This window comes from Eublepharis macularius, chromosome 14, assembly GCF_028583425.1.
Source record: "Eublepharis macularius isolate TG4126 chromosome 14, MPM_Emac_v1.0, whole genome shotgun sequence".
NCBI lineage: Eukaryota > Metazoa > Chordata > Lepidosauria > Squamata > Eublepharidae > Eublepharis > Eublepharis macularius.
The window spans coordinates 25327907-25351351 of NC_072803.1; the positions used below are offsets into that span (position 1 = coordinate 25327907).

General features: G+C 44.1%; 1 protein-coding gene across 1 annotated transcript; it reads right to left on the reverse strand.

The window, feature by feature from the left end:
* Positions 1–146: 146 nt before the first annotated feature.
* GOT1L1 (glutamic-oxaloacetic transaminase 1 like 1) lies at positions 147–22233 on the reverse strand. The gene is made up of 9 exons (XM_054998281.1): positions 22122–22233; positions 18657–18838; positions 17047–17170; positions 15708–15820; positions 13455–13547; positions 9875–10025; positions 3721–3886; positions 1437–1579; positions 147–295 (listed from the first exon to the last, which is right to left on the reverse strand). The coding sequence occupies exons 1-9, from the start codon at positions 22231–22233 to the stop codon at positions 147–149; spliced, it is 1233 nt and encodes a 410-aa protein (XP_054854256.1).
* Positions 22234–23445: the final 1212 nt, after the last annotated feature.

The following is a 23445-nucleotide window of genomic DNA, read 5'->3' on the forward strand; positions in this document are numbered from 1 at the left end:
CAGGAAAAGTCAGTACCTTTCAAGCAGCCAAACACGCAGGATTTCCAAAACACAGTTTATTATAGTTGCAAGTCTGTCAAAACACATTGCCTGGGTCCACTGGTCTTCTTAGCTCATCTGCAGTCAAGATCCTCCAAGACCTGGTTCTAGTCCTCAGAAGAGGTGGCTAATACTGCCTCATGGATGCTCTGTGCAACGTAGTCCAGATTCTTTGAGCTAATGCTGCAGATGTTGATCTGCTTGTTTTCAAAGAGGTAGATGTGTTTGTGCTTCACTAGGAACTCCACCTGGGAAGCTGGGAGGATATGAGGAACTTTATTCATTCAGCTCACTGTACGACCAGCTAAGATCAAAACCATATTTACCAAAGATAATTTTCCAGGACTTGTCCTGGGTAAACTGCTGCCTCCTATATGGCCCCTAGTTTGACCTTTGGGGAAGCCTTATGAAGATTTGCTACAGTGTGTAGCAAGTCTTTTTTCAGGGTTCAACTCTACTATACAATATGAGTAGAGTGGGGATGTTGGTTTAGAGTAGGGGTTAGTTTAGAGCCAGGGTCTATAGACAGAGAATATACCGTAGAGCAATGATATTTTCTTGCTGTATTTTCAACCAGAAGAATCAATATTCACATTGCTTTTAAATGTGCACAGGGCAGGCTATGACAGAATAAATGAATAAAGCAGTGCTGTGCCATAAAACCACTGTAACACCTATCTGACTTAAAATGCATGAAACTGTAGCACTGCATATATAAGACTGAATTAGATTTTTTTAATGCTGTCTGTTTCCCAAGGAGTTGTATTTCCCATACTAAACTCACAATAATTTTGTGGTAAGGTTAGCCTTTCAGAGACAGTGATGGGCCCAAGGTCACCTAGCAAGCTGAACAGGGATTCGAATTCAGGCCTGCCTAATCCAAGACTTCACTTTCACTATGCCCCACTGATTCCTCAGATGAAAAACATACAAACTCCAGAATCATTTCTGTAAGCTGGATCAACACTTTCCTTCTCTCCCAAACAGATGCATACTTGCTTTCCTTCCCGATGTTTCATTTTCATGCGTCGAGACAGATTTGATAGCAAGAATGTTCTCTCATCCTTGTGGAAAACGGCCCTGGGGTTGGCATAAGCCGTTCAGAGCCCATGTTCCAACCTCTCCCTCCACCTTTGAATACATGCAATGATTGGAATCCCTTCTTTCAGAGCGATTTCAAAGGAGCATTTGATGTGATAAGATGAAGGGGGTTATTTTCAGGTAAGTGCAGAACAGGGAATCCAAAGCAGCCCTTTGACTGGTTTTAGATCACACTTCATTATGGCACAGAAGATGCTGAAAGAGGATTATGACAGCCAGGTTTGGACCCCAGCACTTGGGAGGGACATTGCCTAGATACAGCCTTAGCAACAGAGTGGCCCTTATTGGATACATACGGCGGAGCCCAATGAAGCTACAGATTCCTGACTGAGCTGTGAGATGCTCCCAGGAGCCAGGTGTCCCAAGGATCCGCAGCTTCTCTTTCAGCTTCTCCCTGATCAGCATAATCCTCTCTACTAGCATCCGGAGACTCAGTTTCCTAAGGATAACAGAGTTGTAGAAGAGTCGCTGTTAAAATTTCTGCTCTGGAGCTCCTAACATTTCCCCTAATGGCCTAAACACTCAGCTTTTCTTATATAGTTATTTATTTTCTTCATTTGTACCCTGCCTTTCTGCCCAATGGAAATCCAAAGTGGCTTACAAAACTCCCCCCCCCTTCTCTATTTTATCCTCACAACAGTCCTGTAACGATTAGGCTGGGTGTGTGTCTGGCCCAAGGTCACCCAGCAAGCTCCCATGTCAAAGTGGTGACTTGAAACTGAGTCTCCCAGATCCTAGCCCAACACACTAACCACTATACTACACTGGATTAGATGCTTGGCAAAGCTTTTGGTGGAAGGTCACTTCCTGATGGAGGGCCAGGATTCTCTGTTTTGCGTTCATTGCCACTGTGGATACAAACCGGCTTCTGGAGCTTCCCTGCAGGAGTTTTCTGCACACGTGTCTCCACCACTCACCACCCATCACCTACCATTACCTTACATTTTTTCCTTTGCCGCTCCACTGAATGCTTTTTAAGGGCTTTGAAAGTTGTGAATTGTTAGACTGCTATAGTGTTATAGCTCTGTAGCAATTCCCAATTTTTTAAAAAGCCCACAAAAAGCCCTCCGATGGCATAGTGGGGGAAATGGTGGCCAAGAGGGGCTACTAGAAGGAAAATGGTGCTAATTTGGACAGGACCTTTGAAAACGAGCATTCATCTGTTGAGACGGTGTGATAACCAGGTTTCTTTTTTCTGGGAAAAGAGGTGGCGGAACTCTCAAGAGGGAAATGATGAAGAAACATACGGGATTCTTTGAAATCATATTATTTTCAAGCACTATTGCTGAGTATTTTCAAGAGGTGCCAGAACTCCGTTCCCCTGTGTTCCCCCTGAAAAAAAGCCCTGGTGATAACTGCACTCTTCCCCAAAAGATCAGAGAAGAACAGGTTTGGGAAAGAGTGTCCTGAGGATGGGGAAAGGATATTTGGAGCACAACACTGTATGGATACTGCCCCCTCAACTGCTCCATTTTGAAGGCTAAAGCAGAGAAAACCCTCCATGTGGAAGCAGCCCTAATTTCTTAAGGTGCTAGGAAAGGTTTAGTTCTACTCAGAAGTCATTGCCTTTTGCTTAAGAATCCTAGTCTGGTTTGCACGTGCATGTCCGTTGCTTGATGGCTGCAGCAACCAAAAATGGCTCATATGTAGGAATGGGCCATCATAGTCATGACCTCTAACTTCAACTTTCATATTGCGCTAGGTCCTTTTGGAGAGAGATAACAATGTTTTAAATAAATAAACAGTAAAATATAGGATGAAGATATTTCCTTTTTCCTTGGCTGTATGAGTTTGGGGAAAAGGGAAATGTGTGCCTCATATCCTCCATGAATGATACTGTGTGTTAGGTATAGGCTTGCCATTTGTTCACTAGGGGAGGCAGAGCTCCTGTCACCAGTTCCTTTTGCCCACTGGAACTCCAGTGGCTGGAGGAAGGGAAAAAATTTAAATTGCCATTGTGCGAAGATGTGATATTACTTCTGGAGAAGTGACATCATGCCGTTCTAGGAATCGCCAGAAACTGTATGGTTTTACCACAGAGTTTCCAGTGATTCCTAGAGAGATGTGTAATCACTTCTGGGTTTCCTCCATAGAGACATAATGCTATCACCCGACAGCACCCCTCCATGTCCCATCCCCATCCCCAGACTCCTGCTGATTACCAGCCACTGTCTGTCAAACCTAGTTAGGGACAAAAGGGCCACTTTCTCCTCCTTTCTCTCCCTTCAACTGACCTAAACTGCCATCAACATTATAAGTCTCCTGGAGGGCAGAAAGCATGCTCGGTCCTAATACAGCTATCCCTCTGGAACAGTCCTTATCAGGCCATTTGAGGTGGAGATGATTTTTCTTCTTCTTTTTAATTTGTAAAGAAATATTTTGCTGAATAGGTTAGGTTTGCACCTTGGTAGGTACACATCTTTACCTTGTATTTGGTAGCCTTGTTTCATTCCACCAGTGATAAGTCCTTGGCCACTGCTATTAAGTGGAGCAATGATTTAATGTTGGCAAGGGGGTGGCTCCACAATGATCTCAGCAAATATCAACTTTGACTACTAAGTTACCTGTTTTCTTCCTTACCACTCATACAGCAAGGCAGGGCTATTCAGCACCATTGCAACGACCCGGGCCCCCAAGCTAGAGGGGTTCTCCCATGTCGTAGATATTTGCCTGCCCAACTGGGAGTGGATTCTGATCAGCGTCTGGTTGTTTTTGGTCACCACAATAAGATTCCCCACCATCTCATCTGCATGAAGGAGCAAAATGGAACATAGTTTGTAGTACACGTGTACACTTAAACGTACCCTCTTATTTTCTGAAATATTCTGCACCAACAAATTATGTATACAATACGATTCCTGTCCATGCCCTGTAGCAAAGGCTAATTAAGAAGAGAAAAGATTCTTGAAAGCCAGACTACATGGTTTTTAATAGGGTTGCCAGCCAAGTGCCAGCAACCCACAGGAGCGTCTAGGAGGTGAGTCAGAGCACTGTGCTTCATCATGTGTCATCATGCAACACAGCAACATCATTTCTGGTCATGCAATGAGAAGAGATGTCATGTGTCACCAAGGACACTCTAGCAACCTGGATTTAATGAAAGATTTTATGTACCTTATGTACCTTCTATCACTGTTATGCACTTTTACTATTGTCAGGAGTTAATGTAGTATTTGTAGCTCAACTTGCAAGAAAATGAGACTTGAAACAAAAGATCACTGTGAGAAGTAAGATCAAAGTACTGTGAAGCTTGCTACCAGGTAGATTGCACTTAATAAGCACCTGCTTGTTCCTTGACACCTGTTCCTTACTTGATACAGAAACTCCTTTGTGAAACTGCCTATGCAAAATGTTGCAATGAAAGCTAGCTAGATTAGCAAAACTTTTCAAGGCTGAGAGAGAAAACCACAAAGCAGAGGTAGGGGTACTGAATGTAACTATAAGCACATGCCTAGGGAAGGGAGAGCACTTTTCTCCCATGGAACCCAGAGAAATATTCTCCGCTTAAAGCCCACAAGGTTGCCAGAAGCAACAACGGGGCGCCTGTACTAAATGTTACATAGACCAAAGGAATGGACATGAATGAGAAGCCTATGAAAGAGATGTGTGGGAAAGGAAGAAAGATGTTCCTTTCAGAGATAGAACCAAGGACAGATAAGATAAGAAATAGCAATCGGGTAATGCTGCAATTGTGCTGTTGACCTAACACCCCACCAAAAACTTTATAGTTTTACCATAGAGGATTTGGTTGGGGGGGGGGCTATAAAATTCCTGGTGACACATGCTATCACTTCTGGTTACATCATCCAATTCCTCCCACTGCTGTACTGAGCAGCAGTGGGGGGCTGAGGTAGGGCAAGAGGTCTCCTGCTATGGTGGGAGATGTGGTTTCTCTATTTTTAATAAGACAGGTCTGGACTCACTTTCCACACAGCAGCTGTGGAGAACAGCTTTCTAAAGGACTTCAGGGGCCTGATTTGGCTCAAGAGCATAGTGTGAATGGAGGAGGGGCTCCTGCCTCTCCCCATAGTATTTTCTCAATCCAAAATTGCCCCAGGTGGGAGTTATTTGCTCCATTTTGGAGCTGACGGAGTCTGTGATAAGTATCTAAGATCTCTTGGTGTCCTTATGAACAGCCACAAGAGGAGTTGCTTCATATTGGGGCAGAGGCACTGGGGCAGGGCAGGGTTAATTGCTCTTAGAAACATTTTCCTTGAGAGAACAAGAAGAATATTTCAAACTAATTTTTATTTTATTTTTATTTTGTTTATGTAATTTATAGTCCACCTTTCTCACTGAGACTCAAGGCGGATTACATAGTGTGAGATTAGTACAATCAGTAGCAAGGACAAGGGCAGGCATTTCCATACAGTGTCAAGAACATTTCCATAAACAATGTCGTAGGATAAATGAATACAAGTTTACAAAGATATAGTATTAGCAAGGATCCAATATGGGGTTGGGAATTGCTGAAACAGAACATAATCAATTCTAGGATGGACATGAAACAACATGAAGCACAGGTAGTATATAGGAGTACATATTTAAAGCAACAGATAACATGTAAGGCAACGTAATGATGAAGTCTATGGTTCCTAATTCATTGGCGAAACATCTGACACCCCTTCCCTACAATACCACCCTCCTATCTGAGAAAAAAGCCTTTTTAAATAATTCGGATTTGCATTGTTTGCGGAAAGCCAGGAGGATGGGGGCTCTCCTGACCTCCTTAAGCAGGCCATTCCAAAGGGTAGGGGCCACCACAGAGAAAGCCCGTGTACAGGCTGCTGTTGATTTTGCCCAAGAGACCCTGTTCAGATGAGTAAAGCTGCCGTGGAGGGACATAGGGAAGGAGGTGGTCTCATAGGTATGTTGGGACAAGGCTGTATGTAATAACTAGACATGGGCACAAACAGAAAAAAACCGAACATAGTGTTCATTGTTCATTGCCATCCACGAACAACGAACAACAAACGTTGATGACATGACCTGTTCACAAACACGTTTGTTGTTCATGGGGGCCATCAGGTTCTCCTCCAGCCATCAAGATCCCTACCATACCACTCCCAGAAACCTTACCTGAACAGGCAGCAGGAAAAGTACCAGTAATAAATAATAGCTTGGCTCAGAGCCTGGCAGCAGCCCTGGAGTTTGAAGAGGTAGATCCCTATCCCACCACACACAAAAAAAATTCAAGCTCCAATGTGCTCTCCCTGTCCCTCTCTCAAAATGCCAACAGCAACTGTCTCTCCCTCACTGTCTGCAAAACCAGAGCTGGGAGCCCCCCTCCCTCCTGCTCTTTGCTTCCTTGTAACAAATTTGGAGCTTCACACTTGAAAGGAAGACCTGCCTATCAAGCTAAATTGGGCTTCGATTGGGGTTTCCAGGGCAACAGCAGGAGTTCAGACAAAGTTCAGGCAGTCCCTGCCTCTGGTTGCCAAAGGAATTGATTGCAGGTGCCAGATTGTCTGGCTTGATGAACAGCAAGGAGGAACTAGGCTTGCAATGACCACCTGTTCATTTAGAATGGGGCCTCACAAACAGCTTATTTGTGAACAGCTGATTGGGCTGTTCATGGCTTTTTTTAGCTCGTATTGCTGTTCGTGCCCATCTCTAGTAATAACCAATATGTTATAACCAATACCTTGAATTGAGCATGGTAAATGTTGAGTTTCAAATAAAAGCAAGGAGTGCCCAATTAAAGAGAGGAGAAAGTCATTAGGAGCACCAAGGCGGTAGGGACTGGTGATATAAGGGAAAGCCTGGGATTTCTTCCTGTCAAAGAAGTGGGAAATAAACTAGTTGAATCCCTTTTTCTAATTTCTGAATACTTTTCTCTTTGTCTGCAGGGACCTCTAGTGTTTCTGTGTAGGCATGGAAATCTCCTTTGAGCTGGCAAGGGCCTTCTCTAGCATTGTTCAGTTAGCTCAGTTATGTATAACCAAGTTGTGCAATTATTCGTTTCCAATCCAACTCTTGCAATGGCTCTGAGCAGGAGAAGCCACAGAGACAGAAGGCCCCCCTGACACAAGCACATGTAAATACATCCTCTCCTTACATGGGATAGTCCCTGTTCCTGTCTTAGCTTTTGAGGGGGGAAATGTCTTGGTGAAAAGTTGGAGTTGTTCAAAGAGTCTTTCTGCAGGTTTCAGTTCCTTTTCCAAGGTCTGTAATCGTTAAGTTTCTGAGCATTATTAAAAACTTTTCCTTTTAATTCCAATTCTAGTGTGGCACGGCTCAGAGCCGAATAGGCTGCATGAGCAGTATCATTAAAGTAAATTTTCTGAGCAGTGGATGGGTGTGTGTCATTAGTACCTAGGAAAGTTAGCGTGATGCCTTAGTATGAACACTAAGGCATCATGCAGTGCCTAGCATTGTGGTTGCTAAGGTATATTTTGAACAATTGCAAATTTTCATATTAGGATGTATTCAGAAACCTCATATACCCACTATTAAACTGACCTTTTAAAAAACATACATCTTGATGGAAGAATTCTGGAGAATTCAAAAACTTGCACAATGAGTTGTGTTATATTGGTTGGTTTTAATAAAAGGCATTACATGGCTTTTGCTTTTGGAGTTTGCATTGGACCAATACAGCTACTTGCAACCTAATTGCAATAGGAAAGAGCAAGAGTCCAGTAGCACCTATAAGACTAACAAAATTTGTGGTAGGGTATGAGCTATCATGAGCCACAGCTCACTTCTTCAGATGGTGGCTCACGAAGGTTCATACCCTACCACAAATTTTGTTAGTCTTATAGATGCTACTGGACTCTTGCTCTTTTCTACTGCTACAGACAAACTAACATGGCTACCCATCTTGATCTTGCAACCTAATTAATTATTTTAACCATAGGTGAAACTCTGACTTCCAGTTAGGGTTGCCAGCCACCACTGCCTTTACAAATGCTGGGAGATTTTGAGGGTGATAGAGTAGAGTGGGGGAGAGAGAATGGTGTAGCCTGATCTCATCAGATATTGGAAGCTAAACAGGGTCAGTACTTGGATGACCAACCACCAAGGAAGACTCTGTAGAGGTTTGCTCCAGCAAACCACCCCTGCTTCTCATTTGCTATGAAAGCCCCTTGCTATAGATGGGGATCAGTTTTGAAACACTTTCTTGTGTTAAAAAATGCCCTGCAAGTAGAAACAGACAAGACAAGGGTCATTTCCATACATCCCAGCATAGCACTAAACTCACGCAATGAGGGTGTCTTCCTGGCACAATTTCTGATGTCATCATGCCATGAAAACGGGATCGTGGAGCGGTGATGTCAGAAATTGTGCCAGGAAGATGCTCTTGTTTCATGAGTTTAGCACTATGCTGGAACGTGTGGAAATGACCAAGGTTTCTGTGGTAGGTATCACTGTTGTATGAAGGAAGATTTTTTAATGCAAGAGAACATTCAAAAATTTCATGTCCCACCTGCAACCTAAAGTGGTACAGGCCACTCTACTACCTCGAGACTTTACCATCTCATTCTGATCATTTTGCTGCATTTATAGACAAAGCCTGAGGCAGCTCTTATTCCTAGCCATGCAACTTACAGAGAAGTCAAAGAAGGGACAAGGACACTTCTTGAGATGGAGAATGAAAGATTTGGGTGAATCCATATTCCCTGATCTTAGAACATAATAGGCTTATAAACTGTCTGGGGGTGCACTGAAGCATCACAATAAATTACAATTTGTGCAATACAAGAGGTTTGTGCAACACAAGTCCTGGTTTATGCATGAACCATGATTTATGATTTCCTTCTTGACTACCTCCTACCTCCCAGGGACAGCATCCTTACTCTACTGCAAACAGATGGTGCTGCTCAGCAAACCAAGGTTTGTGAATTCAAACATCACCACAAACCACAATTACTACCGACTATATTCAACAAAACGGCTACAAACTCCAGCTTGAAATTCAAGTTTGGTACCAATAATTAGGTTGCCAATTGCCAGGGGGGAAACTGTGCTGTTCCTTTAATAGAGGCTTAACGAGCTGTTATTTGACAGGTGATGCAAACTTCAGCTACCCATTTCCACACATTAAACCTCTATTAACGGCACAGGACATTTTTCTCCCAGCCTATTGGTGACCCCAGCCAATAAAAAAGACAGATTTTTTTTTCATCATCTGCATTCAGACACTACAGTTAACTGATGTTTGAGCAAGCCACAGTTTATTGTTATGTCTGGATGCAGTCAACGTGTTGCTCATGCACATCTCACAAATGTCAGTGTTACATCCTGGCTATAGTTGTTCCACTAGTTAATTAGAGGTGGCAATTTTAAGTATGAAAGTCAAAGCATGAAAACGTTACTTTACAAGAGTCTCTGGGCCCTTTCTCATTTCCATCGGGAGGAAGGGGTTTACCCAGAGAAAGAGATGGACATGGCTCTTTCTTTCAAGTTCCATTAATAATGATGGGGCTAGAAGAAGTATCACATTCTGTTCCTTTCCCCAAAAAGAAGGAAGGATGTGTGTATATGCAACTATGAGTGTGCATGTGTGTGAAGGATTGTGCATTTTTCACAGCCTCCCTCCCACAAATCCTTAATCCAGTACTAAGAAGACAAATTTATGATCTAAAATCTGACCTAGGAGATGCAACAGAATGAAGGGTGCGAAAGCGAAATGTGAAATGAACAGTCCTTCAAGTTTAGCTACCCAGAAAGTCAAACTCCTTTCAAATACAGTTTCCTGAAAGGTAGCTGGTCTGTGAATTTAGAGACTCACCATATAAGCCAAACATTTTGGAAAAAGACTGGGCACACAGAAGTTCAAAGCCTTTCCCCACAAAGTACCGCAATGCCCAGGCATCTTTGTCCAGATTTCCAGAGGCCAGGCCCTGACTTTCAATGTTGAAAAAGGGAAAGAGCTGTTTTTTCTGAGGAAACAAGAAGAAGAAGGAAACAGACATATCCTTGGGTATATGGCTGTCTGGTTATTGAGAAAGAGGCTCTGGCTACATTTTTCTCTAAAGAGTTGCCTGTATGTTGAAAGGAATTAAACAAAAGAACCAGAGTGTTCTTTTAAGGAGGGTAGACAATTCCTGAACGGGCAATTCATTCACAGAGGGAGAAACTGGCATTGGCAGCTTTTGAATGGTGAGAGGTTGGGAGGCCACAGAAGTTGCTAATTGTAATTGGGCCGCAAGCAGGGTAGGTTCTGCAGAGTTTTGTTCATTTACTTAGAAAATGCACAGACTGCGTTTAGACTTTTGTTTCATAAAGTGGTGTACACAAGAAATAGGAAACAATTTCATAAAATACCAATTATAGAAGGGCAGCCATGTCCGTCTCCTCTAGTGAAAACAAACAAGCATCTCGTGGCGTCGTAAAGACTAACAAGATTTTGGCTTAAATTCCCTGGAAATTTTCAGGCATAGAAGGGATTTCTGCCCATGGAGAGGAATGTTCTCACCTTCCCTCTCCAGCTGCATCCCAAAATTCTCCCCCTACCATGGGGGATAAGGAGACCTCCAGGAGCAGCATGAGGGAAGAGTCAGATGTTTGTAGTCGGAGGGAGGGCTCATCCCAATCCCCCCCTTTTGCCTGTGGAAATCCTGCATGGGATCCAAGCCTTTATTCCAGTATTAATTCTCACAAGGTAGGGTGCAAGTAACAGGTCCTCCCTAAGTGGGAGTGCCAGCTAAGTGCTTGCAATTAGTGGGAGGTTTAGGGGGCAAGAACATGCAAAGGCATCGTAGTAATGCCATGACATTATTTCAACAACAATAAATAACAATTACAGTGTGCTTATATACCACCCTTCTGGACAGATTAGTGCCAAACTAAGAGCGGTGCACAAAGTCAGTGTTATTATTATCCCCACAATACAGCTGGGGACCTGGGGCTGAGAGGAGCAGCTTACCCAAGGCCACCTTGGCCACTTGGCCACTTATGGTAGTAATGGTAGTCAGAACAGAGTGCTGATTTGCAACCCAGCCACTTAACTGCTATGCCACAGCATTATTTCAGGCACAAATCTGGAAGTTACATCATCACAACAGTGAAACTAGCTAGGATTCCACCAAAACTCTACAGTAAAACTATAGAGTATAAGAGGAGTCCTAGAGCATTGCACCAACAAGAAGACTTCACACCAACATGATTATGTCACTTCTGGGTTCGTGTTGGAAGAGATGTTGCAAGATGGCTGCAATCCCTATCCCCTTCCCCGCACCTGCTGCTGCCACTCTACCAAGCAGTAGCAAACATCCAGGGCTACAGGATGTCTCCTGCTACAGCAGGAGACCTGGCTACACTATCACTAAGGCATGACATTATTTGTTTTTAGTGCATCTAAACTGGTTTCAGTGCCCTGCATCCTACCAATCTGCTCAGCAAAGCTTGAAAACTTCCTCCAATATAGGGAGCTTTCCTCCAGTTTAAGCTATTGGGGAAATAACAGGTACATGCATCTATTGCTGTGACTTCATTTCAATTTACTGTAATACACTTTCCCTGTATCTATGAAGGTTTCCGTATTCTGGTTGGTTGGCTAATGGATGCCATATCTACGTATTGTCTGAGTTCTTCTGTGAATTCCTTTTACGAATGCTGTTCTGCAATGACTAGCAATGGCTTTCAGCTAACACTGAATTTAAATCTGTCACATCAATGACATGTAGCCTGTTCGTTTTAATAACTTAAATCTTTTTTAAAAGATTTATGGAGCTGAGAACTAACCAAAAGGCTACCTTGACCACACAGACTCTCACAGACTAGCCCAATCCAGGCCACTGTCTTCTTTGAGTGGAGAGCAAGGACGGCTCTGAAATGTGCCTATCGAGCAAATTATTGCAAATTCAGAACAGTGGACCCCCCAGGACTTAATAGGGACATCGGATTGATTCTTTTCTCACTACAAATGATCTTTTTTTTTTTGCTTTTCACAAACCAAACTCTACCCTTCCCACCTTCTGGCTGGATAAAATTCTACATACTTTCACTTCTAAACATATCTGAAGAAGGGAGCTTTGACTCTTGGAATCGTATACCCTGGAAATCTAGTTGGTCTTTAAGGTGCTGTTGGACCTGCCTCTTGCTGTTCTACTGTAGACCATCATGGCTACTTGCCTGAAACTACAGAGCAAAGTTACTGGGCAACAAACCACAGCAGGGGAAAAAAATGAACAGAAAAAAAGGTTCTTTTTCAGTCCCATACATGACAAGAGTTTTTTAATGGCTGCACAGACATGGCCTGAATATACAGATGCACTGCATGAGACAAGCTAGTGTTTATCTCTGTCTCCTCATCTAATGGCTCCTCCAACTTAGCAGTAGCCATGAAGACGCAGGCACAGCCAGGCATGGAGGGTGAAACCTTTAAGAGCTCAGCATCTCAGAAAGAGGCTGGGGCTCACTATGCCTGAGGAAAGGCATGCTTGTGAAGCCTGCATTCAGGATGGGGCTGGGGAAAGCTGCCAAATCCTGGGAGAGATGAACCTTTGAAAGTGGGATGAAACAGGCAGGTGAGGAGGTGCTGAATCTTTGCTCCTAAAGCTGCAAGGAGGAAGGCCAGAAAGCAGGAAGAGGGCACATGTGCCAGCTCCTTCTCCTCTCAACTCTGAGTAGGGTTGCCAGGTTTTCACATGGACAGTCCGGAATTTTCTTGAACTGTCTGAACAAACCAGACACCTGGCTGCGGGAGGGGAGGGAGAAGAAGAGGGGGAGGGGAGGGAAAGGCGGGAAAGGGTGGGGGAGCAGTGCAGCGTGCAGGAAGTCAGCCCACTCACCTCCGTGGAACAGGTGGGACTTGGCCCAGGGGCTGGCACCATGTGCAGGCCATGCCCACAGCACCCCCGCCTCTCCACTTCCTGTCAAAGGGTGGCCCCAAGAGAGCTGGACTGGCCAGGCTGGCTCCCCACCATCAGCCCCCAGCTAGGCAGCCCTGCTGCTGAAAGACTCAAGCACTAGTGCCTGTGTGGCCTGGCACAATGACATCACTTCCAGAAGTAATGACATCATGTTGGTGCCAGGAGTGTGTGTGCAAACATCACTGTAGCATAAGCTTTCGAGAATCACAGTTCTCTTCGACAGATGGTGCTACTGGACTCTTTTCGATTTTGCTACTACAGACTAACATGGCTAACTCCTCTGGATCTGTGCAAACATCATTTGTAATATGACTACCAGGGGACCCCTCTCCCCAGGGTCTGGTATTTGGGTGGAGACCATCTGGGGTTGCTGGGGTTCCACGGAGTAAAGTGTGGAATCTTGGGTGGGTGGAGTCCGAGGGCCCAAACCCCACCTCTTAACAACTAGCTTCATTCATTGAACAGCTTTCCTGTCTGGCTATTCCCTAGACTTACCTCCATCGTTGTTGCAACTGCTTTCCATTCTTGGGCCTTCAGGCCAATTTCTTCTGGCGCATGAAGGAAGACAATAGAGCCTACTGGTGCATTCTGAAAGCCAACCAACAATTCTGAAATCACCTTATATGCTATAGGGTTGCCAGTCTCCAAGTGATGTCTGAAGATCTTCTAGAATTACAACTGGTCTCCAGATGGCAGAGATCAGTTCCCCTGGAGAAAATGGCTATTTTGGAGGGTAGAATCTATGGCATTATATCCCACTGAGGCCCCTTCCCTCCACATCTGCAGGCTTCACCCTTCCCAAATCTCCAAAAATTACCCACCCTGGAGCTGGTAACTCTAAGGGTCTCTCTAAATGCTACTTCCTTCACGAGTTCACCGCAGAGCCAACCTGGGCTGGCGCCGACACACAGCAGCTCTGGGGAATAGCTTGCATTAAAAAGGAGAGTCCAGATGGGCTTGGAAAGCTGCTGCTGGGGAAGGGGGGAGAGTTTCCCATTTTGTCTACTCCACAGGGAGTTATTGTGTGCACGTGCAGTAGCAGAAATGGGAAAACTGCCCCCCCCCCACACACACACTCTTTTTGCAAGGGAGAAAAAAGCTTGAGAGAAAGGCAGGAGTTCTCCCTCCCCTGGAGGCAGCTTTCCAAGCCCTGCGGGGTTCTTCTTTTTAAATGCAAGCCATTCCTCAGAGCTGCTGTGTGTCTGCACAAACCCAGGTTGGCTCTGTGGTGAACTTGTTCAGGAAGTAACATTTAGAGTGACCCTAAGAACATGGGCGAAACAAAACTAGGGAGGCCCAAGACTAATTTACGGCCTTTCAGTAACAATGGCTGTTAGCAAAGTGTTGCAAAGAATCCCACACCTCTGCTTTTAAGATGCTTGGGACAAAGGACATGGCCAGCTGTCTCTCTATTACATTCTTTGTGTGTCCTTCAACTGGTTGTGGATGTTCTCAGAGTCCTTCCTTCCCAAATCTTCCTTCCTTGAGTTCAGGGTGGCATTTCAGACTCACCACAATCCTGTGATGAAGAATAAGTTGAGAGATGATCTCCCATGTGTTGTATGTATGTAAGTTGTTGTGAATGTATAATGGAGATCCTACTGGTATGTGTGCCCCCAACCTCCCTGTGTTCTGCTCAATGTGTGCGTAGAGCCTGTGTGGTCTTGGGAGTTAGTACTGTGGGCCATTCACTTTCCCCTCAGCCTAAGCTACTTCACAGGTGTTGGAATAAAGGTGACTTTCCATGCTTGGACACTGGAGGGCACTATATTTCTCTTTGCACTAGAACCAGAAAGTATGTCAGTGTTACCTTCTTATTAAATAGGATACCTCCTTTTGTCTAGGATGGGAGCTTCTCTCTGATTCTCCCTTCTCTTCCTGTGTCTTTATGTTGTTTCTCTTTCTTCTCACAGTCTTGTTACAGGCAAGAGACCCCTGTGGGTCACTTCTGTAAGACCATGCCAGCTAGGCAAGCAAACATCCACACATGTGAACCTAGATTAGTTAGCCATTTGTGACATGGAAAAGTATTCTTTAGATTATAACTTCTATCTCCGTTCTAGTGCAATAGATGTCAACCTACCTCAATGAAAGTTTTGTGGGTTTTTGCAATATACTTGCCTAATGTGTGCTTGCTGCATGTGAACCCATGTTTTTCTAACTGTGCAACTTTATTATAATAACTAATAGATATGTCCAATAACAGGATTGCTGCGATGACACAACGAAGAGGAGAACCATGCATGCTGCCCTGAGCTCTTTGGAAGAAAGATGGGCTAAAAAATGTAATAGCCAATGATACTTGTGTACAGCTGTATGTTTGCAGGCTCTGTCCATATCTCTGGAAACTGTACAAAATGCAGGCTCCATGAACATGCAGACAGAGCCCTGTGCAAGCAGTTCTACTAATCTGTGGGGATTTATGCATGCATTCAGTTAAACACACTTTTATTGTAGCAAATTTCATAAGTTAATTACCCTACATGTTTTATGAAAAGGTACTTTACTTTTGCCCATTTTGAATTTTCTTCCAGTTAGTTTCATGGAATGTAATGAAGGGGCGGGGGGGGGGGATTCTTTCTCCACATCATTTTTATTTTATCAATCTGTGTCAACTGTTTTAATATTCTTGCACCCAAGCTTCAAACAGTCCAGGGAGGTCACTACTCGGTTTCAGTGCACCACATCGGCCCACATGGACCTTTGACCTGACATTATATAGCAGTTCGCCAGACCTGACAACTGTACCTGCAGCGTTTGCAAAAACTCTTCTACGTCAATGGTCAATTTGACTGGGTTCCAACAATGATAAGGACGAATGTCTTTAAAGCCAGCAACTTGAAATATACACCCGAGACTGTCTGGAAAGACAGAAAAGCTGGTGAAGTATTGCAGAACGGCAACGCTCATCATGGTCCTCTGTGTGTGTGTCAGTATTTGGGTCTCGAGTTTTTGTTATATATTTATATAAAAAATATGAAAGCAAATGTAAAAAAACCCTGAAAGTATTGACCATATAAAAGATTCTTCCCCCCCATCCTCGCTCAGTAATTAAACATACTTTTGCCTCATGGGAAAGGTCTCAGAACTACCAAAACATATGCAAGATCCAGTCAATTACATGACAGAGAAACAAACAGTCCAATTTGGCTGGTGGTCCCCTTTCACAGGTCAGAAAAATCTTGTCAGTGATCTTAAAGCAGGAGGGTTCAGATGCAGTCACCTGCCAGAACAACAAAAGGGTTGGTGTAGTCATTTAAAGCGTCTAAATAAATGGCCTCTTTGTGTTTTATTACGCATCTTAGAATTCCACTCACAGCACAGATTACAAGTAGGGAAACCTTCAGGTAACACTGGCACTGCAACAAGCTTTTAGGGAATGGCCAACAGGGAAAATAACTATTATCATAAAGAAATATCTGAGGATGCTTTCCATTCCAGTGCTAAAAAGATATATGACTTCTCCCCTATAAAGAGAGAAACAGCAACATCTACCTGTTGCTGATGGTAAAATAAGGAAATGCTAGGGGAGACATGTGGAAACAGAGTAGAATTGACACTCTTTCCTCACAGCTCAATGGTGGCAATAGTGTAAACTTGCAGAGGTTAACACACACAAACAGACCTCATAAAATCTGCATACCCCTACACCACTCAGAAGATGGAAGACACTAACATAGGACCATACAAAAAGTAAGACGTGAGTGAACTCGCATATCTTGTATTGTGTATTTCTGCTCTGTGTTTATGTAGTGTGTCCTCATCTTCATTGCACCCTTTTGTTTCCATCAAACAAACTACAAAGCAATTTGCATCAAAAAGCAAAGCCAAGTACTTTCAACCTAGTAAAATAAACTTAATCCTAGCAGAGAGCTAGTAACAAGGAAGCCCTAGCATTGACAAGCAAGAACATATTTATTCCTTTATAAATGCATATCCTGACACTCCAGCATAGATCAAAGCAGTTTATGATAGTCGAAAATTATACAAGAAATACAAGACCTTGGAAGAGAGACCTGTCTTCTTGTACCTTATAAAGCAACCATGCCTATTAATTGTGTATATAAATTCTTTTTTTCAAAATTACCCAGTTGTGGCTTGGCAATGTAGACAGTAGATAGATTCAAGAACCTGGGGTTGTACCAGCGGCACAGAAATTCAGCTCCAATCCAAAGAGCACCTGTCCCACCGACTGTATGAACCCCCCCGGCCTGTTGAGAAAGGAAAGAAAAGCCATAGTCGTTACCCCCTAGAAGTCATCTCCTTATTTATTCTATTTCCATCCCATTTTCCTATTTCCTATCTTGTTGATGCTAGTGGTAGCCACATACTACCACTGGAGCCACAGCCACTCTGGAAGTTGAGAACGACTGCCAGCACCATCCTCACTCTAGGATAAGCAAACACTGTGGCAGCTACTCCTAGGCTCCACTGCTGCTCCCTCAGTCACATGGGGTCAGTGAGTGCAGGAGGGCAAGGACAGGTAGGGCCTGGTTCAATCACATCCTTTGGGGCCTTGTGATTGCTTGGGCATTGTGATTGTCTTTTGGGGTGGGAGGACAAGAGAGAGGAGGAGGTGGGTGAGAAGGGGAGGTAGGTGATGGGACTAATATGGAACCATCTTATTGGAGGACCCTAAAAACCTGGAGCTTGCCCTGTTCATGTTGCTTGGAAGATGGTAGCCTTCATCCACAGAACTCAATGTGGCATGTGGAGCAGTTCTATAAATAGTGTACTGTAGGGGTCATTTCGTAGAAAAAGAGCTGGAGGAACTCATTAGCATAACTCATTAGCATATGCCACGCCCCTTGCCATCACTGGAAGTGTGTTATTAGCATTAGCAGGGGATTTGTGTATGCCACATCCCCTGACAACACCTATCTTGGCTGTTTTGGACCCAATCCTGGCCATTCAGGGCCGAAATTGGGCCCAAAATGGCAAAAAGGGGCTGAAAATGTCCGAAAAGAGGCAAAAAATGGTCAGGATCAGGCCGCTGCTGAGTGGAAGAGTGATCCACCACCCATCAGAGGCCCAATCAGGGCCATTTTGGCCCCAATCCAGGCTGAAACGGGCCCCAAATGGCCAAGAATCAGGTGGGCTGGGCCACTTGACATGTGACCTCTTTGGGGAACTGCCGGAACTGCGTTCCTGTGTGTTCCCCCTCAAAATGAGCCCTGGTGTACTGTATCTTTAAGGCATACTTTCTATTTCGGTACTCTGCAGTGATGCCATTCCCCCACCCCAAGCTCCTGTTGCCCACTACCATAGAGGAAATTTAAAAAAAAAACTGGTAGCGGTGCAGGCATGATGATATTATTTATGGGGAAAACCTGGAAGTTATGGCAGGTAGCTTTAGGAATTGCCGAAAACTGTACAGTTTTACCATAGTTTTACCATAGCGTTTCTGGCGATTCCTAGAGCTACTCATGCCATTTCTGGGTTTCCCCCCAGAAATGATGTCATCATGTCCACAATGATGCCCCCACCACGTCCCTACCCCCAGCACTCTCACCAATAGTTAGCCTTGGCCTAGCAGTTCTAGCTTGGTGGCTTCAGTCAGCAGTGTACTCCAGGCCTGGTTGTTTGTCAGTAGTTGTTGTTCCCTACTTCTACTTATAACATTATATTTTAGTCTCCAATAAAGTAAGTCTTCCTGTTGTCTTTGTGTGATGTGAATCCAATACTTCACTCTCATACCCTGTTCTCTAAGAGAGCACGGCTGTCCTTGCCAATCGCCAGCTCAGTGGCTGCTCTAGTGTACTCGTAAATCCCAAGCTCTGGGAGGTATTCATGGTTCAGTGTTGGATCCTGAGAGATCTGGAGCAAAACACGTTGCACCACAGGTGGGATCCAAACTTCGCCAGCATCAGTTTGGCAACCTGTGGAAGATGGACAAGAGCTGACCCCAGACATACCTACCACATGCTACAAATAAAAACATGGACAGTCTTGTGTTGTAATGACATTCCTGGACTGATGGAGGCTTTTGTGGAACTCATTGCACAAGATGTAGGTATGGTCACTGGCTTTGATGGATTTAAAAGGAAGGTGGACAGATTTACAGAGGCTAGATCTGTTACTAACTAGTTATGAAAGTGGAATTAGGTCTCCAGTTTCAGACACATGACACTTCTGGTTGTCAGATGGTGGGGAACAGTTAGCAAGTGAAAACTGTTTCCATTAGTCCCTGCTAGTGCATGTCACTGTGATGTCTAACTAATCACTCTTGGAAACAGGATGCTGAACTAGATGGTCTAATTCAGCATGGCTTATTTTATGTTCTTAGAGAACACAGGAGCAGCTGTTTATTGATCCACTTTTCTCCCAATTGGGAACCAATGCAGCTTACAACATTGCCCTCCATTCCTCTGTTTTACCCTCACAACAGCAGTGCTGTGAGGTCAGTTACGCTCAGAGACTTGTCCAAGGTCACCAGTGAATTTTTGTGGAACAGTGTTAACTTGAATCTGTGTTTCCCAGATCCTAATCCTACACTCTAAAAACTGCACCATGCTGTATCAAGAGCAGTGTAAATAAAGACACCCACAGTGCATTTAACACAGTATACCAAATGGGAAAAAACACTTACCTTCCCTCCCCGTGCAGTAAGCACTTGTGTGTTTCCTGCAGATCAGGATGCTTATTGGTAGGTCCATGTAGGGTCCTGGATAGATCTTCGGCTAATGTTTCCAGGAGCTGTTTTTATGTAATGGAATATTCCCATCCATCTGCACATGGCCCCACATTGTTGAATGTTAAGCATCATGTGAAAACTGGTTTCTCTGCTCAGGCTGATAACTCATTGTTGTGCCTGCTTTATTTGACTATTTTGATGTCATGTTGGTTGCTATTTTTAGTGCTGCTGTTTGAGTCATTCAGTTTGCCTTTTAATTTCATTGTGTTATGTGTTGATGGATTATGGGCTTCTGCCTTTGAAATATTTAATTGAAAGTCAGGAAAGAAATTTTGAAATAAAAAACCCTGAAAACAGGAGAAACCGGCACAAAGAAATCTCATGCCAGTCCTAATTCTGGCTGTAAATAGTGTTCAGTTCTTGGAGATGGGCATGAACCACCATGAATTTGCCCAGTTCACAAACTGGCTTGTTAGGTTTGTGGTTCGACACTTCAGTGCAGCCTCAGCACTTTCTAGATGTTTGTATCTGCAAAGAGAAAGAAAAGTTTCAAACATCCTGCCCCACTGCTTTTTTCACCCGATGGGAGGGGGACGAGGAAACCCCTCCTCCCCCTCCCATCAATGAAAAAAGGACAGGAAGTTTGAAAGCAACCCTTTTCTTGCCGCTTGTAAGAGTCAAGAAAAGGGTAGCTTTCAAATGCCAACCACTTTTCAGCTGATAAGAGGGAGATTCCCCATCAGCTGAAAAAGTCTGTTGGCATTTGAAAGCAGCTCCCATCAGCTGAAAAAAGCTGCTTTCAAACACTGGCAGCTTTTTCAGCTGAGGGGAGGGCGAGGAGGAACCTCCACTTTTCTTGCATGCCCCCTCTGCCCCTCCTCTCAGCTGAAAAAGCTACTTTCAAATCCTTCCCCTCCCCTCAGCGGAAAAAAGCACCGGGCATTTGAAAGCAGCTTTTTTCAGCTGAGAGAGGGGATCTCCCACCCCTCAGCTGAAAAAAGCTGCTTTCAGATGCCTTTTCAGCTGAGAGGAGGGGGATCCCCCCTCAGCTGAAAAAAAAGCTGCTTTCAAACTCCTCCTCCCTCCCTTCAGCTGAAAAAAGCAGCAGGCGTTTGAAAGCAGCAACACTTTTCTTGCTGTTTGCAAATGGCAAGAAAAGTGCTGATCTGAGCTTCAGTAAACCCAAAGCGGGAAACCTGAGGGGGTGCACTCCTCTAGTGACAAACCGAAAAACAATCCAAATGAATTGGCCTAAAGATTGTCACGGTTTGTCAGAAACGGACTCTGACGCACTGCCAGGTCACAAACTATGAACCGGCTTGGTTCATGATGAACTTTGGTTCATATTTCAGTTCATGCCCATCTTCAATGTGATCAGGACCAGGTGCCAAATAGTGCCTTGCAGAGCAATGACTTTAACTTATAAGTAAATATTTCTTATCCCTGTAATGAAACAACCTCAGGGCTTCCTCTTTCACTGTCCTAATTCCCATTATCTATAATATTATTGATTTTCATATGTGTGTGTGCCTTTTAGAAAAGAGAAAGTACAAAAGGAAAGGAGGCAAAACAAACCACACCGAAGTGGTATTGCAAAATGAAAAATTCCAGTGAATTCTGAGTAGTTGCGAAACATTTCAGTATATTAAAAAACAAATTTCTATGCTATAAAACAGAGAAGACTGTAGTGCTCTTTAGTAGCAGAAATCAGCTGTGCAAAATAAGCAAATTTTCTTCTTGTTAATATATACAAGTCAAAGAATTCTTGGCACATTAATAAACCAACATGGTATGAAATTATGATGGATCAATTTCCACACAGAGTAAGCAAAGCCCTGACTTTGGGTCTCTTTGGAACCCATTACCTTTGTAGCCAGGGCTGTAGCTTCGGAACAGGCAGGCAAATGCACCCCTGTACCTAGACAATAATTCATTCTAGCTAAGTTTTTAAATAAATTATGACATGACACCCACCTGTTCTGCCCACCTCTGTCCAGCCATGATTTTGTCTTTTAGAGTGGATTTTCCAACAGCACGAACACCTTTACCGTATGTAAATGTTTACTGTGTGTGAAAAGTGCCAGCATGGTGTAGTGCTTAGAATGTCAGAATGTGACAGGAGACACCCAGGTTCAAATCCCTAAATAGCCATTTAGCTCATTGGATGAACCTGGGCTGGTGACTGTCGTTCAGCCTAACCTACTTCATAGGGTTATGCTGAGGATAATACAGAGGAAGAGAGAATGATGTGTTCCCCAACTTCCTTAGAAAGAGGGTAGGATGAAGAGGAAAAAAAACCTGTGACTTTTAGTAATGACAGTGAACATGGCAGGGGTTAATGGTGAATTTAAGGAAGGTGCCAATAAGAAGCTTCTAAACAAACCCAGCTTTTTTGCCAAGTACCTCATCTCTACAGCTTCATCTCCTGACTGGGCATTTATTTACTCCTTATGAAGATGCTGGGAGATAATGTACCAGTTTACAGCCTTGCCAGGGATCATTTAAATCCTTGTCTGAAGCAGCCATACCTGCATGGCCAAGCAACACCTTTTGGGGATGTGGATCTTCTCTGTAGAAGTCTAGGGGGATGTCAGCCCTTTTAGCCAAGGGGACATCCAGGAAGACAGAGAGTGTCCCCATAGTCCAGCCTGCCTTCAGAGACTTTGACAGAGGTCTTCTTCTGCCAAGGAGGGATGGCTAAATGTCCACTCCAAGTTCTCCAGAAGGGCCTGCAGACAGAACTATGCTTATGGAATGCCAAGACAGTGGTTGCCAAGGATACCATGTGTGTTTGCCTTCACACATGCTGATGACTTAAACATGATGCTGGCAGATGACAACTTACTGGTGTGACTTTACATGTGTGCAGCATCTTGCATGAACAGAGCCACTATGCTTGCAATGTACTATGCAGGCAATACCAGTGCATGAGTGCAACATCTACTCAAAGCTATCTCTATCATGCCATAGCAGAAGCTGGTTGAAGTAAAGGTGTTGTCCAAGGGTGCCGTACTGTGTGTTCTTCTATCCCCTCTACTCACTTCCATTCATCTTAATCGTCCCTGGACAGATTGGGCACATCATTTTGCTGCCACTTCTCCAGTTATGGTGGTCCTTAACTTAGGGAAGCTTGGAGCACCTCCTTTCCCTTGATTTCCCTGCCAGCACTTACCGCCCCCCCAACACACACACATGGCAGCCATTCAAGGCTTTTGTGCTATCATTTCAAAACTTCACAACAAAACAGGTTTGAGAAAGATTGAAGAAAAACTGGGGAAACTCTGGGAGGTACACAAATATACCATGATGCTGTGGAAAAATAGGAAAAAACTCACTTTCCAACAACATTGATCTTGGTGCAGGTAACTTACATGGAATTGGCCAATGGCAAAAGAAGGGTAGTGGACTGATAGCAGGTGGTCTCTGCTCCTGAAATGTAAATCAAAAGGCATTCCCATCTTCAGGTTTGTGGCTGCCACAGGACCACAGCCACACATTCACAGAGTTTCTCCAGCGGCCATCAACTCTGCTATCCCACTGCTAACACCATTTCTTTTTATTACATCTATCTGACAGTGGACCTGTCTGCATGTTATATTTTCTCTAGGGCCAGAGTTTTCTCCAGGGCCAATTCCCAGGGACAAAAGGGCTGATTTGCATCCTTTTGTTGGAGATGCTAGGGATTCAACCTAGGACCTTCTGCACGCAAAGAGTAAGCTCTGCCCATTGAGCCATGGCCTCTCCGCATATCAAATGAGTTAAAAAAATAAAGAAAATGCCTTGCTAACTTCCCAAGCTAGGAGAGAGGCATAACAGAAGCAACAAATAATCCAGCAGTTTTCTATAAGAAAA

Coding starts and splice junctions, on each gene's coding strand:
- GOT1L1 (XM_054998281.1), bottom strand. CDS start 22,233: ATGGGGACACTCTCTGTCTTCCTGGATGTCCCCTTGGCTAAAAGGGCT. Junction 15,821..17,046: donor CATTGCCAAGCCACAACTGG/GTAATTTTGAAA, acceptor CTGTCTTTCCAG/ACAGTCTCGGGTGTATATTT. Junction 3,887..9,874: donor CAAAATGTTTGGCTTATATG/GTGAGTCTCTAA, acceptor TCCTTCATGCAG/ATGAGATGGTGGGGAATCTT.